The sequence below is a fragment of the Gekko japonicus genome, unplaced genomic scaffold, assembly GCF_001447785.1.
Source record: "Gekko japonicus isolate JY-2015 unplaced genomic scaffold, Gekko_japonicus_V1.1 scaffold2301, whole genome shotgun sequence".
In the NCBI taxonomy this organism is placed as follows: Eukaryota; Metazoa; Chordata; class Lepidosauria; order Squamata; family Gekkonidae; genus Gekko; species Gekko japonicus.
Genome location: NW_015175433.1, coordinates 199,528 through 218,160, shown reverse-complemented (window position 1 = coordinate 218,160; position 18,633 = coordinate 199,528). Strand labels below are relative to the sequence as shown.

The following is an 18,633-nucleotide window of genomic DNA, read 5'->3' as shown; positions in this document are numbered from 1 at the left end:
TCAAGGGGTCCCGGAATTTAAAGGAGAGAATCTGAAGCAACGGCTGAGTGAAGCAATAGCCCCAATGACAGATTTAACAGCGGATTACCTTTGCAGCGAGATGGATGTGGTCTACAGGTCCTATGCATCATACATCAAGAAAAATAATCTGCATGGGGAAATAGTAGTCAGATTCTCAAAGAGACATGTGAGATATGCTATTTTGAAAGCAACTTCGGGAACACCCTTGAAAATTGGGAACAATAATATCAGGATTTTAAAAGACATTCCATTTAATATAAGGCAGAAGAGAAAGAACTATACAGAATTAATCTTTTTCTTACAAACAAATTGCATCAGTTACAGAAGGCGTCATTTTAAAGCTCCACGACTAAAAAGAAAAGATTGACTCTGTTTTTAAAGCACGGGAATTTCAGCGAACACAGCTTGGGGAACCAGAAGAGGGCAAAGGGGAGGAAGAAAGCAAATCTGATGGCGAGTTGGGCTCAGGGTCTTCGGATGAGGACTCCTCTTCTGAAAAGGGGGCGGCTGCCCCCAAAAGCCCATATAAACTGAGGATTAGATAAGATAAGAATAAATAAGGGCTGAAGGACTCTGATTTGTGCCTGAAAAATTGTTGAAATAACTTCGGGATGCTCTGGGAACTTCTTTAAACAGTTAAAGGGATGGTTAAACAATAATTAATCTAGCATAACCGACTAAATTCATTGTATTATTGTTAGCTTTTTGAAAATAGCATGATGATAAGCTGAGGTATTGATCTCCTACTCTTGGGTTTTTAGTTAGTTGTGGGTTTCTTTTCTTTTTTCCCTAGATGTAGTTCCCTTCCCTATATTTTCTGTTGTAGTATTGTAGTCTGCAAAAAAATCAATAAAAACCTCCCCCCAGGGGGATTGTGGAAAAAAAAAAAGAAATGCCCGGTCTCTTCTCTTGTTCCGGGAAGCCTCCGTCTCTTTTTCTATTGCAGATGCAAATGTGTTTCACTGAATATGGGTACCACAGTGGTTGCAGTGTTTATGCTTTATCTCTCATTTTCAGCTGCGAAGGGGCGAAGACACACACACACTCACACAAAGTGGTGATGTTCTATGACGGGGGTCCCCAACCTTTTTCAGCCTGCAGGCACATTTTGGAATTCTGACCTGGCCCAATGAGCATGGCAACAAAATGGTGACCAAAAATGGCTGCCACCAGAGGCACAGCCAGCCAGAAAATGATTGCCACAACTTAACTTCAGTAACAGTAGACTAGGGCTCCCCAATCTTTTTGAGCCTGTGGGCATCTTTCAGCTTTTGACCTAGGGTGGTGGGCGCAAGAACAAAATCGCCGCCAGAATAGGCAGCACCAACCGAAAAAACCACAAGCTTACTTTTACAGGTGACTGGCTTGGGGGGAGGAAGGCTTTCTTTCCCCCTCCATTCAAGCCAGTGAGTCTCGTTTCAGAAACTCTCTGGTGGGGGGGGAGGACTTTCCTCCTCCCACCCTTCAAGCCATTAAGTCTCCTTCTCTTCCAGGCAGTGCTCCTCAGGAGAAAAAGAAGCTGACTGGCTGTGGGGGGAGGAGAGAATGGCTTTAGTGCCCCCCCCCCAAGCCAGCCAGGCTTCTTTTGTCTCCAGCTAGCTACAAGCAGCTCAGGGACTTAAGAACATAAGAGAAGCCAATGTTGGATCAGGCCAATGGCCCATCTAGTCCAACACTCTGTCACACAGTGGTCAAAAATACCAGCTGCCATCAGGAGGTCCACCAGTGGGGCCAGGACACTAGAAGCCCTCCCACTGTTGCACTGCCCGCAAGCACCAAGAATACAGAGCAACACTTGCCCCAGACCGAGAGTCCCTATCTATACCTTGTGGCTTAATAGCCACTGATGGATCTCTGATCCATATGTTTATCCAATTCCCTCTTGAAGCCATCCATGCTTGTAGCTGCCACCACCTCCTGTGACAGTGAATTCCATGTGTTAATCACTCTTTGGGTGAAGAAGTACTTCATTTTATCCGTTCTAACTCGACTGCTCAGCAATTTCATTGAGTGCCCACAAGTTCGTGAGAAAGGGAGAAAAGTACTTCTTTCTTTATCTGCTCTATCCCTTGCATAATCTTGTAAACCTCGATCATGTCACCCCTTAGTCGTCATTTCTCCAAGCTAAAGAGCCCCGAGCACTTTAACCGTTCTTCATAGGGAAAATGTTTCAACCCTTTTCTCATTCGAGTTGCCCTTTTCTGCACTTTTTCCAATGCTATAATATCCTTTCTGAGGCGTGGTGACCAGAATTGCACACAGTATTCCAAACCAGACAATAGGATGCCAGGTTTTTTTGCCCGCCTGTGGCAGCTACCAAACACAGCAGACTTGGGAACAAGAAGCAAAGGTTGAATCGCCTAGGCCCCCCCCCCCCCATAACAGCCAGGGCAGCTTATCTTCCACACAGATGACTGTTGTGCTGCAGTTGCCCTGCTGCTGCTGAGGCAATTTTTTGGGTCACAGTAGGTTGCACCTGGACCCACCCACCTCCTGCAAATGCTTGACGGGTGCAAGAAAAGCGCTCACAGGTAGTGTGTTGGGGGCCCCTGGTGTAGATTCTTGTGCCGTGGTGGCAGCTGTTGCAAAAGCAGCATTTAAAAAAATATATATCTGCACAGCTAATCAAATCTCCAGTAGCCAATCAGAAGCCTTGCTGCTACCTGGACGCAACCACTTCCTGAAAACGCTTGGCAGGCACCAGAAATGATGTCAGCGGGGGTACCATGCTGGGGGACCCCTGGTCTATGAGAATGCAAGCACCCTAGTTCCTCTGACTGTCATATGGGGCATGACTTTGTTTTCATTACTCTGGAGAAAAAAGGCAGCATCTACGCAATCAATGTGATGGAAAGTGTACACGTGCATGCATAGACTTATACCTAAAGGTAAAGGTTCCCTTGCTCGAAAGCCAGTCGAGTCCGACTCTAGGGTTGCAGTGCTCATCTCTGTTTCAAAGCCGAAGAGCCAGCGCTGTCCGAAGACGTTTCCGTGGTCATTTGGCCGGCATGACTAAACACCAAGGCGCACGGAACGCTGTTCCCTTCCCACCGAAGCGGTCCCTATTTATCTACTTGCAATTTCTTGCTTTCGAACGGCTAGGTTGGCAGGAGCCGGAACTAGAGATGGGAGCTCACTCCGTCATGCGGCACACTCGGGTCTCGAACTGCTGAACTACCGACCTTCCACAGCCTGCAGTTCAGCGTCTTAACCACTTGAGCCACCGCAGCTCCTTTGTTTTCATTACTCTGGAGAAAAAAGGCAGCATCTACGCAATCTCAGGTGATGGAAAGTGTACACGTGCATGCATAGACTTATACCTAAGAATCTGTAAAGGGATTTTATTTTCACTGAGATCTGAATCGCAGCCAGCACTATTCCTGGGCAGGTCAGGCTTGCCCCTGATCAAGGACGGTACTGACTCTGTGGTCCTTATTCAAGGATCTATATTCTGATTCTGAAGGCAGGATGCACCATAAACTGATGTTTTGACAGCAACTCTGTCCCCCCCCCTCCCCCATATCTTGGCAGCTAGTTAAACATATCAAAGTCAGTTCAAGTGCCCTTGTTAACTAAGCAACTGCACACTCAACTTCTTGCAGTCTTTATGGTCTGATGATGGAGGTGGCAGATACGTTTCCTTTAACACCTTCATAGGAATGCCAGCCTCCAGGTGGGAACCTGGGGGTCCCCCGGAATGACAGCTCATTTCAAGACTACAGAGATCAGTTCCCGGAGAAAATGGATGCTGCGGAGGATGGACTCTATGGCATTGCATTTATTTATTTGGATTTATGAATAGCCCTGTCTCAGCTTACGATCTATATTCTGATTCTGAAGGCAGGATGCACCATAAACTGATGTTTTGACAGCAACTCTGTCCCCCCCCCTCCCCCATATCTTGGCAGCTAGTTAAACATATCAAAGTCAGTTCAAGTGCCCTTGTTAACTAAGCAACTGCACACTCAACTTCTTGCAGTCTTTATGGTCTGATGATGGAGGTGGCAGATACGTTTCTTTTACCACTTTCATAGGAATGCCAGCCTCCAGGTGGGACCTGGGGATCCCCCGGAATGACAGCTCATTTCCAGACTACAGAGATCAGTTCCCCTGGAGAAAATGGATGCTTTGGAAGGTGGACTCTATGGCATTGCATTTATTTATTTGGATTTATGAATAGCTCTGTCTCAGCTTACGCTGGGCTCTGGGCGATGTACCGAAGGGCATAATGCCATAAAATATACAAAACTTAATAACAACTAAAGAATAAAAATCCAAGATGGCATCCTATACAATTCTGGACTACCTGGCCATTTTCCGGGCAGGGGGAGAGGGAAACTCAGAACGGGGGGCGGGGGGGGTGCCAGCCAATGAAGGAACAGTTGCTGCCCCCAACCAAAAGCCTGGTGGAAGCATCTGGGCCTGTAAGGAATTGCATAAGATCCCGCAGGGCCCCGGTGTTATCTGGCAGAGGGTTTTCACCAGGTCGGGGTCAGGACCGAGAAGGCCCCGGCCCTGGTCGAGGACAGCCGGACCCCTCACTGAGGTCCCTGAGCTTCTCAGGCACCATTCCCAAATCTCCAGGGATTTCCCAACCTGGATCCGGCAACCCTACTCTGCCATCCCCCGCTGGTGGCCAGAGGGCACCGGGCAGCCCTACGCTTTCAACAGGCACTGCCCCTCGGGAATACTCACGGCGGAGCCAAGTGCTGTGAGAACCCCAGAAGACACTGGCTTGCAAGGCAAGCAGTCGCTGGAGACCGTTTCCAGCAGGACAAATTCCTAGCAACTTCTAAGAGACCCAGGAAGAAGGAAGCCTGCCCACTTCTTCTGGTTTGGCCAGTACAGAAGAGCTTCATTCAGCATATTTCTCTCATTAAAGGCAAACCAGATCACAAGAGTTCGTAGGGGGAAAACACTGTTAACCTCATTAAAAAAAAAAAAAGCACTGGCCAAAGTGGTATAGCTAAAAACCGTTATTAACTTTACAGGCCAAACTTCACGCGATCTTGGCAATCTGTGATCAGACCTGTCCCCCCAAATCTGCAATGTATGTAAAAAGGCAGGCGCAGGGGGGAAGGACACAGAAAGGATTGAACTCCCCCCCACCCCCACCTCTCAACAGTAAAGACGTCATAAGTTGAAAAGTGAAGACGTCGATGAAGACAGATGAAGACAGGACGAACGTCCCCAGAGTTACCACTCGTTTCGATATTTCTTTTTCATACAAAAGATCTCAGTTTTACATCTGCAAAATCACAAAGCTTCCAAATGGACTCTCTCTAGTTATATTTATTTATTTATTTATTTATTATATTTATACCCCGCCCATCCCGCGAGCGGGCTCAGGGCGGCTAACACTGCGGTACGGTGTACCTAAATGACATACATAAGCTTAAAACTCTATAAAATATCATGTTAAAACATAAATTAACAATTTCTACTAAAATGCATACAGTAAGACACATTAGATGGCGCGCTTTCAGATCTCATACTGCATTATTACACCACTCATCATCCCTCGTGCCGGAAGGCCTAGTGATATCCAGGACCAGAGCTAAGATCCCAGCCTTCACTAGGATCCTTGGTGGTAACAGTGGTGGCGGCTCCTATTGGAAGGCCTGGTGGAAGAGCTCCGTCTTGCAGGCCCTGCGGAACTGTAAAAGGTGGACTGGACTGCTGTTCCCCAAGCACCACCCTTTGTTCCCGACCTTGAAGAAAAGAGACAAGCCACTGTAAGGCCAGTCCCTGTATTCCCACGTCGGCGAGGCGGTGGGCGAGCAGCTGGTGGTCGACCATGTTGAACGCAGCCGACAGGTCTAGCAACAGCAGCACCGCCGAACCACCCCGATCCAGGTGTCTACGGAGGTCGTCAGTAAGGGCGACCAGCGCCGTCTCCGTCCCGTGACCTGGGCGGAAGCCGGACTGGAAGGGATCAAGAGTAGAAGCATCATCCAGAAAACCCTACGTACTTCAAAGTAGCTCACACCAGGCTCTAAGCCATTATATTCAAACTGGGCTGATTGCACGGTTTGCAGTAATTCTATTGTAAAAGATTAAAACAATGGATTGATCACATTTTTGATGTATTATATATTGGATTCTATAACGTTTGCACGGTTTGCAGTAATTCTATTGTAATTATCATTGTCATACTGCTACCCCCTCTATTCATTCTAGTATTTCTCTAATCTAAACTACCCTCCCCAAGGCAGCTTTCACCATCAGTAGTGAGAAAAATAGATAGCTGCATTGTATCCGTCTTCCACCGCTTATAGGCACAATATATAAGGTACTTCTCCTTTCCCCCCTGTTGGGCCTAGAAGTAGCTTGGGGAGCCCATTTTTGAATGAAGAAATGGCACCGGGGGCGGGGGGGATGACATCAGTTTGGTGTCGTGGTTTAGTGCGCGGACTCTAATCTGGGTTGGATTCCCCACTCCTCCACTTGCAGCTGTTGGATGACCTTGGGCAAGCCATAGTTCTGACAAGAGCTGTCCTTGAAAAAGGGCAGTTCCTGTCAAGAGCTCTCTCAGCCCCGCCTACCTCACAGGGGAGGGGGAGAGGGAGGGAAAGGAGTTTGTAAGACGCTCTGAGACTCCGAGTGAAGGGCGGGGTATAAATCCAATCTCCTCCTCCTCCTCCTCTTCTTCTGTGCTGCGGCCCCTATCCATATCTTCCTCCCCATTACCGGTTGTTTTTTGAGGTTATATTTTACATGTTGGGGGAATCAGATAATAAATTCTGACTGTTGCAGGTGGCTTGGCTCAGAGGCTGCTCCCGCCCCCCTCCCCACACAAAAAACAAAAACAGAGAAGAAAGAACAGCCACGTTGTACTCTTTAGGTCCCAACTCAAATTTACCTTTCTGTTCTTTCACATAGCTCTCTTTGCAGTTGTGCATAAGCTGCAGGATCCATTTATGCTGGGCACCAATACACTGCCAGGCCGGGTCCCCTTCTGCATGGAGATCAGAAAGATATCTGCAAAAGGTTTAAACAGATGAGGATTCAGATGGGAAACATCCTGAGAGCCAGATTGGTATAGTGGTTAAGTGCGCGGATGCTAATCTGGGAGAACCGGGTTTGTTTCCCCACTCCTCCACTTGCACCTGGCTGGATGACCTTGGGCAAGCCATAGTTCTGATAAGAGCTGTTCTTGAAAAAGAGCCGTTTCTGTCAGAGCTCTCTCAGCCCCACCTACCTCACAGGGTGACTGTTGTGGGGAGGAGAAGGGAAAGGAGTTTGTAAGCCGCTCTGAGACTCCTTCGGGTAGTGAAGGGCGGGGTATAAATCCAAACTCTTCTCCTTCTTTTACCTCACAGGGTGTCTGTTGTGGGGAGGGGAAGGGAAAGGAGTTTGTAAGCCGCTCTGAGACTCCTTCGGGTAGTGAAGGGCGGGGTATAAATCCAAACTCTTCTCCTTCTTTTACCTCACAGGGTGTCTGTTGTGGGGAGGGGAAGGGAAAGGAGTTTGTAAGCCGCTCTGAGACTCCTTCGGGTAGTGAAGGGCGGGGTATAAATCCAAACTCTTCTCCTTCTTTTACCTCACAGGGTGTCTGTTGTGGGGAGGGGAAGGGAAAGGAGTTTGTAAGCCGCTCTGAGACTCCTTCGGGTAGTGAAGGGCGGGGTATAAATCCAAACTCTTCTCCTTCTTTTACCTCACAGGGTGTCTGTTGTGGGGAGGGGAAGGGAAAGGAGTTTGTAAGCCGCTCTGAGACTCCTTCGGGTAGTGAAGGGCGGGGTATAAATCCAAACTCTTCTCCTTCTTTTACCTCACAGGGTGTCTGTTGTGGGGAGGGGAAGGGAAAGGAGTTTGTAAGCCGCTCTAAGACTCCTTCGGGTAGTGAAGGGAGGGGTATAAATCCAATCTCTTCTCTTCTCTACACATGTCATGTCTGTATTTTTTCAAAAAACCCCATAAAAAAGGAGGACCACCAGAATTCTGAAAGTGTCTTATTTGAAACCTTGTGTGTTGGACAACCATTAAAGCATTATCATGACAGCAAATTCTTAACTAGCCATAAACGATGGCTTTTTGTCTGTTGCAGGCTACTCAGTTACTGCGGTCCTGTTCCCGAACAGAATTATCTCAGGGAAACTGGACAGTCGGGTTTGTTTAGAATGCAAACGTTCTGAGCCACTGCAAAAAAGCAGCCTAGTCACATACAAAACAATAGCTTCAGTGGCAAGAGGTATGGGACGTCTTCACTGCCCCCAAAGTGTGCTGTTATTCATGAAGAATAACTTAGATCTTAGAGATAGATTTTTTTTCCTTTCTTCCCCCCCCCCCGTTTCATTTACTGACAGAGAGTTTAAAATGATTCAGCTCACTTTGATATGTTATCACATTCCTCCCATTTTGACAAACTACGGTTTGTTATGCGTGAACCACGCCGTAACATAATACAGGCACATTTTTCACAGCCATGTTTGCAGTGAAGGTTTGCTTTTCTACTACTATGGCATATTCCGTGGCGGCAGCAGACCATATGGGCAAGATACCCAACTGTACACTAATTAGGAACCCCTACTACCAATGAGCAGAATGTTTTCCTTTTTAGAAAAAGAGCTTATATCATCCTGATAAAAATATCAAAGTAAGCGGAATCGTTTTAAGCCTCATTAAGTCTCCACTCAGCATACGCCTGTTGAGGAGTTTGGCATTATATAAATAAAGGGATATAGTTAAGCCAGCGCACATTTCTTTAATGCTGGCCAGTAGTCAAGGTTTTTATCCTTTCAATTTATCCAGTTCCTTTAAAAATCTCCATGTTGCAGGGGACAGACAGAGAAGAGATACTGTAAAAATATCTTTTTAAGATAGCAGAACTTCTCCCGGGGTCTGCTTTGCCACCCGGCATCCTTCCATGGTACTCAAAGGTGTTGGCTCTTCATTTTCCCCTTCACCTCTTGAGTGGGGTGGGAGAGACTGAAAAATTCTTTATATCCTCAGAGCAGCTCCATTTCCTTTAAGTACTCTGTCTGATAAAGACTGTCTGAACATTTATTCCGTATCCGTCCTCATAGGTTTAGGTCAGGGAGAGAAGGTGCCCAGAAGACCCTGGTTTGGAGGCTAACCTAGGCCAAGGATCCTCGGTTCTTCTGGTGAAGCAGCAAGCACACGCCAAGATGTAACATGGGAGAGGGATGCCAGCCTCCAGGTGAGACCAGGGGATCCCCCGGAATTACACCTCATCTCCAGAGGACAGAGATCACTTCCCCTGGAGAAAGTGGATTCTTTGCAGGGTGGACTCTATGACATTGTATCCCACTGTCCTCCCCAGGCTCCACCCCCAAATCTCTAGGAGTTCCCCAACCAAGAGCTGGCAACTGTACCCCCCATCCCCCCCCCCAGTGGTCAGGGGGGACCTGGCAACCCTATGCTATACAGACGCCTAAAATATAAGGAGGGTGAAATTGTGCATCCCTCCCTAAAATGAAGCAAGAAGGACTGCACACTTTGGGCTCCACACTATGTCATAAGAAGTGATGAAGGAGAACATGCTTCTCTATAATAAGAAAAAGACTTTTTTAGCCAGAGGAAGGTCTGATCGTGACCAAAACACTGCTAAGGCTCTTGCTCTAAAATGGATTATTAGGTACTTTGCACCTTAAGGATTTGGTTTATTAGGTTACCTGGAGAGGAGTTTACTGCACTTCATATCTCCTTCTATCACTATCAGGTAACCATTAAGGAATTACAGTTTGTACTAGTATCTGTATTCACATACTGCCCCCTCTAGGGAACATTTAAAAGAAATTGGCATTAGCTTTTGGAACTAGCTTTAAAAGCCGTCTCCAGTGTTTTCTTATCACAGGTAGATGTACCTTACTTAATGGGGTCAGGTGGACAAAAAACAGGTGCTAAAATATTTAGCTCCCAGTGAAAACACTGTCCATTTACAATGCACTATGTAGCATACCAGCATTCAGGTACTCTGTGCTGAAGGAGCAATTTTGATTAACTACTTAAGCACCTGACCATTCTCAAAGCACCTCTGCATGTATAGTCCAAGAGAAAGGGAGAAACGAACTGCCTATTGTACAGAAAAGCAATGCAAAGGTCACAAAGCTTTTCGATACTGATTTTAATTAGGGCCTGTACTGTTAATTTCAAAGCTGTCTTTAATGCTCCTTTTCAGATGGAAATGGTTTAAGACTTATACTGTACATGTCTTTACATTTAATAAACGAGGCAAGGTGCCTGCCATTAAAGGAACACATGGTATATTGAAACACCATAGGTTGCAATCTCGAATCTGCACTGTGTTTTCAGATAAGCGTTGTCATCGGACCACTGCAAGGCAGCAGAATCAGAAGAAAGACATTATTAAGCATTTAAGATATTACACGAAGAACAGCCTACGCTTTTCACATCAGACAGTGAAACTGCAAAAGATGACACAGATAAGTTGCCATTATTTAAATAGGAAGCAATGTTCAAAATGTTAGAATAGTAAAAACCAAGAAAATGTTCCGGTCTACACATAAAAAACCTGATAATATAATATAAATGAAAGAAGATCACCTTATATAGCGTTTTTGGTCATGTAAAGTTGATGGTGTTTCAAGCAGTTTATCCAGAAGTAGCTTCCTCAACGCTTCGACTCGAGTTTCAACTTCTGCATAATCTATGGTTTTAAAGTTATAAGATAACATTTTCTCTTCTGCATGTCAAATGTCATGAATTTAATGTAATAGTCAAATAGTGAGCTAGATTTTAACATAGTTTACTTTAGCCCAAATTACAAGTTTTATACCAATATCACCTTGCTATTGCTTTTCCCCTTCCATTATATATTTGGGCTATTTTATTAGGTCTCTGTTCCTCCTGTCTAACTTTTGTTGGAAAGAGCATGGCAACTAGAATTCTGTTATGAGTCAGAACTTTTAACAATGGAGTAATCACGAATTAAATTTAAATTCCGTACCAGTGCTATAGACACAGCTTATTTAGAGGTCTATGAAAATTTTAAATTACAATTAATATATAATTACTATATAATGTTAATGTAATTGATGTATAAATATATGCAACACATACCCATTTATTCTTAGAGAATTACACAAAAACCACTCCCTGTTCAGAACAGAATATTTCGTACATAAATAATTTACTTTTTAATTTTAACCTGAAAAGATAAGCATTGAATCATTTTTGAAACTTCACGCTGCAACTCTTAAAAAACCTTTTTTTTAAAAAAAAAAGATGTCTCTAACCTGTTTTATGTCTCATAAAGCTTACTTCAACTCCTGTTATATGCACGACGAAATAATGGGTTGGATCCAAGAATTCTCTTCTGTTAAATGATGACTCCTTCTTACTTAGGAAGTAAATCTTTGGACCTAACCCATTATATATTTACAAGAGAGAAACCTCGCCAGACTAATTGTTCCAAACGCTGCAGAAGATTGTGTATAAACAGAAGTTGAACCCCGTATATGTCCTAATTAATTGCTCTGCATTAATAATGTTTCCCATTAAAATCACAACTGACTTTAACAAAATCCAAAACTCACATTTTTTAAACACCTGAACTTCAGTCTTCCCGAACAATGACTTCGCTTTTTCATAGTCATTAATGACAACATCATAATCACCCTTCAGAAATACAAAAAAATAATAATTAGGATAAGACAAATATTACAAACTGAGGTGCAAGATAATCACTTATCCTGTATTGTAAGTGATCAAATACCTTTTGAATATTTCTTTCAATATTCAGTGGGAGATTGAAAAGAAATTTGAAGCGCTGGAGAACGTTGAGGGCATTTCTTGTTGAGTCGGCTTTGTCTTTGCGACCTAACACTTCCTGGAATAGTGTGTCTGCTGTATTACTTGCTCCTGTTTTCAAGAGGGGATAAGCATGTAAATAAATTGGACAGAGCAGCGTACCCTGCACCGAGTTTACTCAGTGGATTTGTCATGCTTCTTCCAATGATTACAGTTGCACGGATACAAACACAAATGTTTGTCTCAAATTTAAAATGTAAAAAAAAAAAAAATTACAAGCATTCATTGCTTAGCCTTTCCAAGCAGCAGAAGCCTCAGCACAATCAAAAGCAACTTCAGGCTCCTAGACCAAATACTTTTCATTTCATTGTGGTGCCTTTGGAGTTTGCTTTGGCGACAGAGATGAATTTTACAGTTCTATCTCTGCCCTGTAGGTAACCTGATCGTCCCTAATATATTCCTTTCATTATGACTGCATAAAGTGAAACAAACAATGCATTTAAATACCATTGATAGAACAGCGGTATAAGTTACACTTTATTCAATTGCGGGGGCGGGGGGGGGGAGGAATAATACAAAGTTGTTTGGCTTTCCAGAAAAAAATGTTCCAAAAAAAGAAGAAGAAGGGTATTGTTATGAATTGATTCAACTTGGAGAAGTTATCAAAATTACAAAATAATTTACTGAAACAGAGCACTGGCTCTGACTTCTTTTCCTGGATCTGAGCCTATTTTCATGTTTGTGAGCAATACGGACTGATTTCAGTAGACCCAGGATCAGAAACATAAGGGCAGCTCTAAGCAAAGGAGAATTCCTGTATTAAACTATTTACATGATGAGGACATATTGAAACTTTCAACTGTTACAGTGAAAACAGCGTTTCATTTCCATATCACAATGCAGAAATGCTTCAAACTAAAGCAGACTCCATATTAGCAAAGAACGCTTTCCCCTCACACTAAAGATGTATACATGTCAAATATTTTAGATTCTCCCCCCACCCCCCAAACCTTTTCACTTATTTTTAATCTACCAGGGAAAAAAGAGGAATGTTTTCTCCCCTTTCCATAGCCGGCTGTAAAAAGTTTCTACATTATCTGGTCTAGTGACTATAATTTAAGCAAAGATGAAAAAAAATTACATCAGTCTCGCTGGGTGGCTTGCATGCCATTTTCTCTTGTCAACACTGTGGGTGGCCTGCTCATGTTAAAAGTAGCCTTTGTAAAATAATTGTTATATCTAAATAATGTTTTGGACATTGCTGAAATTTTGAGCCCCTGATGCAAGATACTTTATTTTGTCAGGAGAATGGTTTCTACTACACTTTAAGGTTGTTAGTTAATCACACACATACACTTTCTCTCACGCTCACTCTTTCTCTCTACCTGATGTCTAGCAGTTTGTAGGACAGTGTTATTATAGCTGTATACTTCTGTAATACTAAAATAAAATTACGAATTACTGAATTATGTTTTCTGGTTAAAAGAGAAAGTTAAAAATATGAGTAGTTGTAAATAAAATAATATGCCTATACTAAAATACTAAGTGAAAGCATAATTATTTTCCGCTGAGCCAGTGCTTTTAAAATATAACTGATCAGATGTAGAAGCTGCACACCATTATTCATCCGAACCCACAATCCAGATTATATAAAACACACATTTATAGCTAATTCTAATAGATTTAATCACATTTTAGTAATTTTTAAAGTTTTATTTAATAAAATACATTAAGGTAATTAATGCATTCAAAACAAGTTTTCTTCCCACTGCTAAAAAGAATACAAACTGTTCAGAAACTTTTTTGAAAATCTTCTGTAACAATTAATGGGATACTAGGTCAGATTAGAGCAAATATGACTAGGAAAAAAAGAGAGCATTTTAAGGGTAACTTCTTACATTAAAAGCTAACATTAACAGTTGGTTGAACTTGTTTAAATAAAAACAATTTTGGTCTTATATTGCACTACTGAAGTAAATTGAATTTTGTCACCAAGTTTCGTGAGCCCATAAAAGTAACAATAAAGTTTGTTACATGGTCAACGGACCTTTCACTAATAAAAATGTTTAACAAAATTTAACAACATTTAACAAATCTAACAAAATTTAATGATTGTACATAGTGGATTAAAAGAGTTCTTTCAGCAATCAGGATTGTATCACAATGGCTGTAATTGAAAGCCATTTTTTCTCAAATCAGACTGGGTGTCTCATGTGCACTTAAGTAATTTGCAAAGTCTTGCAGAAAAGAATAGCTGGAAATTACATATAGCAGCACTTAGGGTCCATGGTTGGGCATCTGCTTGAACCTCTAAAAGTGCTACACTGATCACACCAAGCAAGCGGATTGGTTAAAAAAATTAGGTTCTTTCCCAGATGATTTGACATGTTGACATTACACGTTGTGACTGAGAGTCTTGCAAAAATTAGCTTTGCTGGTAGCAAGAACAAAAAGAGTTCCAACAGGTCAGCAACATAAGGTGCAAGTCGTGAATTCTGCATAGCCAGGACAAAAGGAATCTGATATATATTAAGCTTATACTTTTTACAGCAGTGCCAAGACTTATTTAAAACCTATGCTGTTCATTTTCACTTTACACACACACACACACACCATCTTGACCAAAGAACAAAATACCTCCATGTCACTTTTCTCATTTTATACATGTTCAGAGTCTCAGACATGAAGGCTGTTATCTAGATGCAGTTTTGTGCTTATTGATATAACTCTAAGGCAAACACTGCTTCCCTAGAAGTTTTTTTTTTAAAAAAAAACACAACGAAACAAAAGAAAAGACTTCTGCAAAATTCGGAGAATTTAATGCGGCTTTTATCTGATGATCCACGTACTTGGATTTTTTTCCCATACTGATCCTTAAATCAATTATACAGAATCTCTTCACAGGAAATTGATTATTAAGTATAGTTTCAGAGGGGAGCCATGTTGGTTTCGAGTAGAACAGCAGCACATCGACAAGATGTTTGAGGTATAAGCTTTTGAAAGTCAAAGCTAACGAAGGGAACTTCGAGTCTTGGAAGCTTATACCCCCCAAAATCTTGCTGGCCTCATTATGTTACACTGAAGGAACTGCAATAGACACTGTAATTTACCATCATGAAGGAGTATGCCTTCATATGTTAATGTTTCCTCTAGACATCTCCATATCTTTTTAATTATAGGGTATATTTAAAAAAAAATACTATGTAAAAGGGAATGAACAAACCAGAACATGAAGATCCAAGCCAGTATTTAATGTGACTAGAACCACAGGAAAGTGTTGCCATTTGGAACAACTGAATTTAAATAGGAATGAGCATTTGATCACCGAGAGCAATTTTTCACTGAAAGATGCCAAGGGCTTCACCACACTTTCTGTATTTTCAGATACAACGTTTTGCAATGCTAAAAATATAAAAGGGGCTGCTAGAAAATGGGCAGTCTAAAAGCCATTGTCTTAAGCATATGGGTTACACTGCAACTCTATGCAGAGTTATTCCAATCTAAGCCAATTGAAATCACTAGTTTTAGATAATACATTCTCCTGGAATAACACCGGGGAAAATGGGCACAGGTTATCCCTAAAAATGTGTAAGTCTTTTAAAATGTAATAATCTTTTTGTATAAATAAATATAAAAACTCCATTAGTTCCACATAGAAGGTATTTTACACATTTGGGATAAGATCTATACAAGGTTTTTATTCAGGAAATGCCGTTCTGGAAAAGTGTTCTTATTTTTTTTCATTTATGGTGGGTGGGATCATCCATATTTTTTTTTTAAGAGGAAAATTCTGAATTGTATTAATTTAATGACGGGATGAATTTTGACAGAGCAAGAGGCCCTTTTACATTTGTTAATTAAGACAAACTCAGGCACACAACATTCTTGGAAAGTTTACAAGAAGCTGGCCCAAATTTTACTAGTTAAAAACTGAAAGTCACTTAAAATACCTGTAACTTGGGAGTGGCTGAAGAACTTTTCTGACATACTATAAACTGAAAAGCGGACAAATGTTTTACAACAAGATGGTAATTGCACAAGACTGTACTGTAAATGCTTAATATCTTATACTATTGGAATAATACTTCAACTATGCATAGTTGCAACATCATATACTTGAAATAGCATCTTGGATGAGATCTAAAGTGCTTCTTTCTGTGAAATGTCACATAAAATGCTAAGAAAAGGTATAAAATGTATTGATATGAGAAGTGCCGCATAATACGGAGGCTGGATGACCATCATTCAGGTATGTTGTAGGGCTATCTTTCGGCTATGCTCCTGAAGACTAGATGACCTGCAAGGTCCCTTCCAACTCCAACATTCTATGATTCTACGAAAAGGTACAAAACCTCTTGAAATATATTTTAAACCATGTCACCCTATTTACTTTCTATATGCATCTCTCAGTTTTAAATATCCATCTTAAAGAACTGCTGAGCATCAGAAATTCGTTTCCTTCTTCATGTTCTCAGCAACTGAGATGTACTGCAAAAACATCACTTAAGTTCAACTGGTAAAGCCCACGTATCTTTGATTTGGGAATGTAAATATCAAGAGAAAGCTGGTTTCTACCAGACTTCATATTCCAAGAATAGGCTTGAACTTGATATAAAACCCTAAACTCTAAAAATAGTGGATACTGGGTATATAACACTTACTGTTCAGAACATTCTCTAGCTTTTGCGTCATGGATCCTTCCACTTTCTCTGTCCCGTCTGCTTCCAGCTTTTGATGGATTGCTGGAATAAAAACATCTTGTTAAATGCTGCCTATTTTAATGGGTGAAACTCTAAGGCTGACTACATTCTTGTTAGATCTAAGCCATGCACATTTGCTACAGAAGAATGAGTAATCTAGTAAAACAAGCATGATGATAGGAGCCAGATACTCTAGGCTTCTAAATTCCACTATGCCGCTAGCTTACACTGTGTTCTTTGGCAGTCAAAGTGGCGAACCCATGGGCCATATTTTCCCACTTGGTCATCTAACATAGAAGTTATATCTTATATATAGCTGTTCATTTCATATAGTATAATGCTGCAGGTGGGACTCAGGACTACGGATCAGTCCAGGGCATCCATATCTCTAATTATAACCCAACCCAGTAGCTGGATTACTTCTAGTTTAGTTATTACGAGTTCTGGCAAAGTGAACAGTTTGGGAATGGCAGTAGGAGAACTCTCACTGAAATCTCTGCCATACAGGATAGGAAAGGCCTTCACTTACGGGGGTGGGACTCACTTCTGGGAAAAGTTCCTGGGGGGGGGGCACTGCCCTCGAGGACTGTTGGAGGCCAGAGCTCAAGCGACAGCTCAACTAGCCCCTCAGGAGTCACTTAGTCCTTCGGTGGCAATGATAATCCGTGTCAGCCCACCAACTGCCTTCCCCTGCACCAATGCCACTTTGGAGGAGGAGGAAGAGGCAAAGTGTAAGCCAACACCCATCAGTAGCAAGGCTGGCCAAGTCTGAGCTGTCTGCTTTCACTGCAGGGGCCAGTCAGATTGGCTTGTTAACATAAGAACATAAGAGACGCAAATGTTGGATCAAGCCAAAGGCCCATCTAGTCCAACACTCTGTCACTAGGGTTCCCAAATCGGGCCGGGGGGCGGGGAATCCCCCGCTTTGATGGCCTGATTTTCGACTGGATGAAAATCGGGCCCAGGGGAAACCCCACCCCCACGTGCACGTCACCCGGAAGTGACGTCGCATGCTGGGGGCGGGGCTACGCCATTTGAGGGGGAAACTCTTTGTTTTCCCCTCAAATGGCGGGGCCCCACCCCCAGCATGCAACATCACTTCCGGGTGATGCGCGCGCACGACACAGACGCTGGCCGGGAGCCCCCCGCTCCCGGCCAAAAGACGTTTGGCAACCCTATCTGTTACACAGTGGCCAAAAATACCAGGTGCCATCAGGAGGTCCACCAGTGGGGGCTACTGTCACTTTGCAGCATACCCCTGTTTATTCGTCACTTCCCTTTATACCAAGGGGGTAGGAAGCTGCGTTCCCTCTAAGCTGAGTTAGTGTGAGCTAGCTCACAGTTTCTTAGCCTCCAGCTCACATATTTTTTTCTTTACTCAGGAAGGGATGGCTCCAGAGCAAACTCATTGATGCAACAGCCAAACTGCTCGCTCACAACTTTAATGCCAGTAGCTCACAAAGCGGAATTTTTGCTCACAAGACTCCACAGCTTAGAGGGAGCATTGGTAGGAAGCCTTGTTTGGTAGAACTGTCCTTTCAATTTGTTGTTCAGGTGAGGATAAGGAATTAAAACCTTTTCGTGCTTTTTCTAAGGCAGCACACCGTCAATCATTTTTGTGCTCAATAAACTCGAATTAAAAGGCACTAGCCACGTGGGGTTGCTGAGTCCAAGGTGGGTTGAAAGGGAGCAAAACAAGAGTGATATATTGTGCTAAAAATTCTTCCACAGACTTGTGAGTTCTTTTCCAATGTCCAATTTACCTGGAGCAATTCAAACGCATCAATGCCACAACAGACCATGCATATCGCGTCTCGTTTCACATACAAACTTTATCAGAGTGGGTAGTGTTGAAATTCCTATGTAATTTTAATCCATTTGGCAAACACTACAGTCATTCCTCCTAGTGACATTCATCAGGTGGGGCCTCATGGTCTGCTGGAATTATAACTGGTCTTCACACCACCAAGAGCAGTTCCCCTGTAGGAAATGCCTTCTTTGGAGGGTGGACTCTATGGCATTATACTCCGCCGAGTTCATTCCCCTCCCCAGGTTTCTCCTCCAAGAATGTCCCAAACCAGAGTTGGCAACCCTATATCCAGAATTTTTAACATCTCCCCCCCAAAAAATTGTTTCTAAAATGGAAAATCAAGGGCTGTTCTACCAATATGTTTTTTGG

The 18,633-nt window shown here is 42.7% G+C and overlaps 1 protein-coding gene across 1 annotated transcript in view; it reads right to left on the bottom strand.

The window, feature by feature from the left end:
- The window catches only part of EXOC2 (exocyst complex component 2), a gene marked incomplete at its 3' end in the record, with an annotated part of 147,817 nt that overhangs the window by 74,516 nt on the left and 54,668 nt on the right, over positions 1 to 18,633 (bottom strand). The window contains exons 8-12 of the mRNA XM_015425843.1: positions 16,416 to 16,496; positions 11,720 to 11,865; positions 11,541 to 11,622; positions 10,549 to 10,651; positions 6,884 to 7,002 (exon numbers count right to left, since the gene is read on the bottom strand). Coding sequence (XP_015281329.1) covers positions 6,884 to 7,002; positions 10,549 to 10,651; positions 11,541 to 11,622; positions 11,720 to 11,865; positions 16,416 to 16,496 — 531 coding nt within the window. The remainder of the gene's footprint in view (positions 1 to 6,883; positions 7,003 to 10,548; positions 10,652 to 11,540; positions 11,623 to 11,719; positions 11,866 to 16,415; positions 16,497 to 18,633) is intronic.